We start from the raw sequence: 8,379 nt of genomic DNA, 5'->3' as shown, positions 1-8,379 counted from the left end.
AACTACTTATATTCCCCCCACTATTATACAAAAGCTGATGATAAATTTGACGACCAGTGACTGAAGGGGATAGCAAAATTCTCCTCAAAGTTCCTCAGCCATATCCATAGTAGAAATATGGCGTCCTCCAATAGTTTGTTGCCATCAAAAGTTTCATTAGAAAAAATAATTTTGTTCCTCTGCTGCCACATTGACCATGTAAGGACCATCCACCAGCACTTCCATCTATTATCCCGGCCTCCTCTACCCAAAGTTTCGACATGTTGGGAGAAATGCTGCCATGGGTGCTGCGGGATAGCACCTAAGATGTTCACCCATGACATAGATTCCCACCACAACCTTTCTACAAAACGGACAAGATGAATCGTTGATTTCCACCTATCTCCTTGTCAAATTTGACTTAGTTGGCAGCCTATCCCTAATCAGTCTCCATGCAAAGACTACAACTTTAGGTGGTATCTTTAACTTCCATATATCTTTAAACTCCTGCAATTTATTGCCTTCTGTATCAGCTCCCCACATCTCATCATAGACACTTTTTGTGGAATATTGACCACTAGTTTCTGCTAGCCAAGTCCACTCATCTCTTTTGTTAATTTGTATTTGGCCGCCTTCCACCTCACCTAGAAAGTTGGCTGCCATATCAATCTCATTGTCGAACAGATGCCTCCTCCATTTGAAGTTCCACTCCCACCCCATATTCTTCCAAGCTTCCATCTCCTCAATTCTATGATTTTGTTGGTAGGAATTGACATATAACCTAGGGTATTTTGCTAACAATGTTGTATCACCATCAAGCCATCTATCCTCCCAAAACTTTATTTTGTCACCACTTCCCACCTTCCAAACTATTCCCTCCTGAAAAACAGATTGGTGTGTCGGATGATGGAGAGCTAATTTTATGTCCCTCCACCATATGGAAGCGCTATTATCGCATGCTTCATCCAACCCCCGTACTTTGTTTCTAGAACCTTTACCCGTAACTCACCATGGTGCTGGAATAAATTCCACTTCCATTTGCCAAGCAGTGCCAGATTAAATTTGTTTATGTCCTTGATTCCCAAACCGCCACTTTCTTTTGGAAGGCATATCGTCTCCCAATTGACCCACGCGATCTTATTGTGATCATCTCGCACCAATTTTTCCACCACCCTTATGGGTACCCTGAAAAAAGAAAGGAAATAAATTGGAATAGAGGTTAGGATTGATTTTATAAGAGTGACTCTCCCCCCAAAAGATATGTGTCTTTGTTTCCACTTTGCTAGTTTCCTCTCGCACTTATAGATTATTGGGTCCCACAACTGACACCTCCTTGATTTGCCCCAATGGGCATCCCCAAGTAAACAAAGGGGATGGATAGCAGGCTACAATTCAAGTAATTGGCTGCATTTTTCTTCCACGACTCCGACATACCAATTGATCCAAATCTGCTTTTTGCAAAATTTATTTTGAGACCTGACACCAATTCAAAGGTCCTCAAGATGGCTTTGATCACCCTGATGTTCTCCATTGATGCCTCACCAAAAAAGATGGTGTCATCTGTATACTGTAAGATGCTAATGTCCACTTTGTCTCTCCCAACTGGATAGGTTGTATATATTCTTTTCTCTATAGCTTCTCGCATCAAACCATTTATACCTTCGGCAACAATATTAAATAAGAGGGGCGCTAGTGGATCTCCTTGTCTTAGACCCCTTTTAGGGGTAAATTCTGCCGTGGGGCTCCCATTTGCCAGAACGGATATGGACATAGATGATAGGCATCCCTCAATCCATCTGATCCATCTATAACAGAATCCCATCCTTCTCATCATGTATATTAAGAAGTTCCATGACACTGAATCATAGGCCTTCTCGTAATCTACTTTGAAGACAATGCACGGTTTTTCTTTTCTCTTAGCTTCCTCCACCACCTCATTTGCAATTAACACACCATGTAACAGATGCCTACCTTCTATGAAGGCAGATTGTCTTCCATCTATAATGTGTGCCATCACCTTCTTCAGTCTATTGGCCAGGAGCTTACTGACAATCTTATATACACAGCCTATTAAGGAAATGGGTTTGTAGTCCGCTAACCCCTGTGGATCATCCACCTTAGGGATTAATGCGATGAAATATGCATTAGAACCCTTAGGGAATATTCCATTTACATAGAATTCATCTAGGAAACGAAGGATGTCCGGCTTCATGATCTCCCAAAACTTCTTAATGAACTTGAAATTCAACCCGTCTGGACCTAGGCTTTTTTCGTTCCACAATCCCAAATAATGTCCTTTACCTCTATCTCCTGAAATCTTCCTACCAACATCTCATTTTGGTGATAATTAATTGACTGGAATTGGATTCCATCAAGTGATGGTCTACAGGTCTCGGTCTCTTGAAATCTTTGTAGAAAGAACTCTCTAATTGCCTCCTTCACCTTTTGAGGTTCATCAACCCACATGCCGTCAATCATAACTCCTTTCAACAGATTATTTCTTCGCGCCGTATTCATCAACAGGTGAAAATACCTTGAATTACAGTCTCCTTCTTTAATTCATCTGACTCTGGACTTTTGTCTTAGTAATACCTCATGGGATTGGGCAGCCACCCACAAAGCTTCCTGCAGTTGCTTCTTAGATATCACCTCTTGTGGAGATAATTGTCTGTCCATTGTCTCCACTTCTAATTTGTTAAGCTGATCCTCAATCTGTTTGACCTTCTTAAGAGTATCCCCGAAATGCTCCTTGTTCCAAACTTTCAGCCTATTTTTGAGTCGCTTTATTTTTTCTTTGAGTACATATTCCCCCCCACCCACTTTGTTGAATAGATGACCAACATTCGTGCACAGTTCTAGTGAATGATCTATCCAACATCCAGCAATCAAGGACCCTAAATGGTTTGGGTCCCCAATCTATGAACTTGGATCTAAGCATGACCGAGCAATGATCTGAGAAGTTCCTATCTAAGGTGACCTATGTGGTTGCAGGCCATTTACTAGACCAATCTGGGGAAATTAAGAATCTATCAAGCTTGCTTTTTGCTAATCCGTTCGGTCTGTACCAAGTAAATTTTCTTCCCCGCCATGGTGCATCCTCCAATTCCAATTTTGCAATCCAATCATTAAATTCCTTTATACTGTTATCCTGCTCAATACTATGCCTATTTCCAAGCCTCTCGGTTGGGTCTCTGACATTATTGAAATCGCCTAAAATTCACCACAATCCCCCGTTGAGTGAAGACTTTAGCTGCTTGATGTTGTCCCATAATGTTCTCTTATTCTGAATTTCACAGGGTGAGTAGACGGTGACAATGTGTACATGTTGAGCCTCCTTAATCCATTGACCAGACAGCAAAATGAACCTGTGCCTATGACTTTACTTTGTAAGTTGAAAGCTTTTTCATTCCACAAAACTAATATCCCTCCAGCTGTGTTAGATGCTGGCTGCATTTCCCACTGTACGTCGTTATCACCCCACAAAGCTCGACACAAGCTCTTGTCAATATTCTCCTTCTTTGTTTCTTGGATGCATAACATATCAGCTTGTTCCTTCCTAACCATTCTCCTTATTGCAGCCCACTTCACCCCCCTCCCATTGTAAGAAATAATATTCATGGGGTATGTCTTCTTGTACCCAATCTCTCTGCCTCCTTTACATCTCTTTCCTCCATATCTTTAATTTTATTTATTATCTCCTTGCTGTTTGGCCCACATCCTGCCCTCAACTCAGAAGCCAAGTTCCAAATTTCTGCTGCCTCCTGCAGTTGAGCCTTTTCAGCTTTTTCATCCTCCAAATCATGCATGCCTTGAGCCCTTTGTTGTTGATCATTTGACTTTCTGGGGGTTAGAGGACCTTTGCAGGGGGGGTATTATTGGCCTTCTCGACAGCTTGAGTTTGTTGTGTGGCCAAGTGATTTAATTCTTCAACTGAGACATGATGGTCCTCGTTTAAGCTACCCGTCTGTGCTGGCCTTTTGCACCACCTTGATCGTGAATATACCTTCCAGTTGTTGCTTGGTACAGATTTTTCCCTATTTGGGCTGTGTTAGGGGTAGGATTTGCTTTTTTGGGGGTGTGAATATGATATGAACCCTCATGGCACAAGGGCTGATTTAGGATCATCTAGGATTAAACCTTGATGGAAAATGCGGAAATTGATTAAGGAAAGGATGGAAAATAAGGTGGTTAATTTCGTGGTCTTAATAAGTTGGTTCTTGGCATAAAATGGATGGATGGGATGGTAAAATGTAGGTTAAGTGGTGGCTGGACAGAAATATAGAAATGGCAATAACTGAAGCTACAGGGCTCCAAATGAGGTGATTCCAAAACGAGGTGAAAGGTCTCGTTTTGAAATTCAATTTAGGCTCAAGAATCACTTAATTTGAGTGCGTAGAATGGGAGTTATGGCCACGAGATAATTCTGGGCAGAGGTGGATTTTCTGGAATTATGGATTGAAAGAACAAGGGTGAACATGAAAGGAAGGAAAGAATCACTCTTTCCAGCGAGGGCAACACACAAAGGTTGTGAAAGTCCTTCGATACAGCCAGGGTGTTCTTGAATCACTCAAGAATTTAGGAGAATCACTCTCACTAAGATAAAAGAGATAAACTCTAATTTTCTGAATAAAACTCAACTTGTGTTTATTGATAAAATGGTTCAGCTTATATAGAAGCTTTACAACAGATTTTAGTAATGACCCACTAACCTAGAATTAAAATAACTTAATGCCATTAACCTAGGGAATTAAAAAAAAACTTAATGGCTGAGTGTAACTGAAATTGTGGCAACCAAAAGTCACCCCAACAGCCAACAAGTCAGCCACCATTTGGTCTCCCAAAAGGCTGATGCCTAGGTTGCCAATTGGGCCCTTATTACAACTTGAACTAAACCTAACTAAAGCCCTTTTAGTTTATTAACCCAAAACATATTTTTGGTCAACCAACTTTACAAGGATTGAGCCATTATTTAGACAAACTAAACACTCTAAAATTGAGACAAAGTGGTGCCATTTAGTCCTCCTCCATTTGGGCCATGATACAACTCACAACCTTGGACTTTTCTCCTTGAAACTTGGGCTTGTATTCAAATAGTATGGACAACACTTGTTGAAGAGCTTCCTTGGCTTTCCTTGCTCTAGCCCTTGTCATAGGCCCTCCAAGTCCTTCAAGTGGATCCTTGCCCTTGCTCTTGGTCATGTCCTCATCATTCTCTCCCTCTTGAGAAGGATTTGTCCTCAAATCAGATTCTCCATCTGCATCAAAAAGAGATAAATCAGAGACATTGAAGGTGGAACTAACATTATACTCACCGGGCAGCTCAACTTTGTAAGCATTGTCATTGATTCTTTCAAGCACTTGAAATGGTCCATCTCCCCTTGGTTGAAGCTTTGATTTCCTTTGTTCCGGAAACCTTTCTTTTCTCATGTGCACCCAAACCCAATCTCCGGGTTCGAAGACAACCTTCTTTCTCCCTTTGTTGGCTTGTTTAGCATAGCTTTTATTTTTCCTCTCAATTTGATCTTTGACTCTCTCATGAAGCTTCTTCACATAGTCCGCCTTTGCTTGACCTTCTTTATGCTTAAAAACAGAAACATTAGGCATAGGCAAAAGATTAAGAGGAGTTAGTGGGTTAAAACCATAAACAACTTCAAAAGGAGAACAATTAGTGGTGCTATGAACAGCTCTATTGTAAGCAAATTCAACATGGGGTAAACAAGCTTCCCAAGTTTTTAAGTTCTTCCTCAAAACTGTCCTAAGCAAAGTTCCCAAAGTCCTATTAACAACTTCCGTTTGCCCATCGGTTTGTGGGTGACAAGTGGTTGAAAATAACAATTTAGTGCCCAACTTGCTCCACAAAGTCCTCCAAAAATGGCTTAGGAACTTAGAGTCCCTATCACTAACAATGCTCCTTGGCAAACCATGGAGTCTCACAATCTCCTTGAAAAACAAATCAGCCTCATGGGAAGCATCATCAACTTTTTTACATGGAATAAAATGAGCCATTTTAGAAAACCTATCAACAACCACAAAAATGGAATCTCTACCATTGCTTGTTTTTGGCAGCCCCAAAACAAAATCCATGGATAAATCAATCCAAGGATACTCCGGAATAGGCAATGGAGTATACAATCCATGAGGCTTTACCTTAGACTTTGCCTTTTTACATACAATGCAATGTTCACAAAATTTCTGCACATCCTTTTTCATATGAGGCCAATAAAAATGTTCTTCTAATGTCTCTAGAGTCTTTTGGACCCCAAAATGCCCCATTAAACCTCCTTCATGTGCTTCACAAACAAGCAAATTTCTAGTAGAACATTTAGGCACACACAATTTGTTTTCTTTGAAAAGAAAGCCTTCCTAAAGAAACCATTTTCTGAAAAATTTTCACAATTTTTAAAAATTTCTCCAAAAGTTTCATCATTTTCATACATTCTTTTCAAACATTCAAGACCAATCAATTTTGTTTCAAGCATAGAAAGTAATGCATGACGCCGAGAAAGAGCATCGGCTACAATATTACCTTTTCCCTTTTTATGTTTGATAACATAAGGGAATTGCTCTAGGAATTCCACCCACTTCGCATGCCTTTTGTTAAGCTTGCCTTGCCCCTTGATATATTTGAGGGACTCATTGATATGAACCCTCATGGCACAAGGGCTGACTTAGGATCGTCTAGGATTAAACCTTGATGGAAAATGCGGAAATTGATTAAGGAAAGGATGGAAAATAAGGTGGTTAATTTCGTGGGTCTTAATAAGGTGGTTTCTGGCATAAAATAGATGAATGGGATGGTAAAACGTAGGTTAAGTGGTGGCTGGACAGAAATATAGAAATGGCAATAACGGAAGCTACAGGGCTCCAAATGAGGTGATTCCAAAACGAGGTGAAAGGTCTCGTTTTGAAATTCAATTTAGGCTCAAGAATCACTTAATTTGATTGTGTAAAATGGGAGTTATGGTCACGAGATAATTTTGGGCAGAGGTGGATTTTCTGGAATTGTGGTTTGAAAGAACAAGGGTGGAGATGATAGGAAGGAAAGAATCACTCTTTCCAGCGAGGGAAACACACAAAGGTTGTGAAAGTCCTTTGATACAGCCAGGGTGTTCTTGAATCACTCAAGAATTTAGGAGAATCACTCTCACTAAGATAAAAGAGATAAACTCTAATTTTCTGAATAAAACTCAACTTGTGTTTATTGATAAAATGGTTCAGCTTATATAGAAGCTTTACAGCAGATTTTAGTAATGACCCACTAACCTAGAATTAAAATAACTTAATGCCATTAACCTAGGGAATTAAAACAAACTTAATGGCTGAGTGTAACTGAAATTGTGGCAACCAAAAGTCACCCCCAACAGCCAACAAGTCAGCCACCATTTGGTCTCCCAAAAGGCTGATGCCTAGGTTGCCAATTGGGCCCTTATTACAACTTGAACTAAAGCCCTTTTAGTTGATTAACCCAAAACATATTTTTGGTCAGCCAACTTTACAAGGATTGGGCCATTATTTAGACAAACTAAACACTCTAAAATTGAAATAAAGTGGTGTCATTTAGTCCTCCTCCATTTGGGCCATGATACAACTCACAACCTTGGACTTTTCTCCTTGAAACTTGGGCTTGTATTCAAATAGTATGGACAGCACTTGTTGAAGAGCTTCCTTGGCTTTCCTTGCTCTAGCCCTTGTCATAGGTCCTCCAAGTCCTTCAAGTGGATCCTTGCCCTTGCTCTTGGTCATGTCCTCATCACTCATGGTCACTATGAATGACAAATTCCTTGGGATAAAGGTAGTGTTGCCATGTTTTCAAAGCCCGTACTAAGGCATACAACTCCTTATCATAAGTTGAATAGTTAAGGGTAGGACCACTTAACTTTTCACTAAAATAAGCAATTGGATATGGCCTTCTTGTATCAACACAGCCTCAATCCCAACATTTGAAACATCACACTCAATTTCAAAAGATTTTTGAAAGTTTGGCAACGCAAGTATGGGGGCATTAGTTAGCTTTTGCTTAAGAACATTGAAAGCTTCTTCTTGTTTCTCTCCCCATTTGAAACCAACATTTTTCTTGAGCACTTCATTGAGAGGTGCTGCCAATGTGCTAAAATCCTTCACAAATCGTCTATAAAATCTTGCTAAGCCATGAAAACTCCCCACCTCGATCACGGACTTAGGTGTAGGCCATTCTTGAATAGCCCTAACCTTCTCCTCATCAACTTGCACTCCTTTAGAACTCACAACAAAATCAAGAAACACAACATGGTTAGTACAAAAGATGCATTTTTCAAGATTGGCATACAATTGTTCTTCTCTAAGCACAGTCAAGACAGATTTTAAATGATCAATATGCAAATCAAGTGAAGTGCTATAGATAAGAATATCATCAAAGTACAC

At 40.1% G+C, this 8,379-nt stretch overlaps 1 protein-coding gene across 1 annotated transcript; it reads right to left on the bottom strand.

Annotated features, from left to right (window-relative positions):
* Window positions 1–378: 378 nt before the first annotated feature.
* Window positions 379–717, bottom strand: LOC114371528. Its single transcript, XM_028328941.1, has one exon. It carries the CDS (start codon window positions 715–717, stop codon window positions 379–381), a length of 339 nt encoding a protein of 112 aa, XP_028184742.1.
* Window positions 718–8,379: the final 7,662 nt, after the last annotated feature.

This window comes from Glycine soja, chromosome 10, assembly GCF_004193775.1.
Source record: "Glycine soja cultivar W05 chromosome 10, ASM419377v2, whole genome shotgun sequence".
Lineage (NCBI taxonomy): Eukaryota > Viridiplantae > Streptophyta > Magnoliopsida > Fabales > Fabaceae > Glycine > Glycine soja.
Note: the sequence above shows the minus strand (reverse complement) of the source record. Positions and strands in the feature narration are given on the sequence as shown.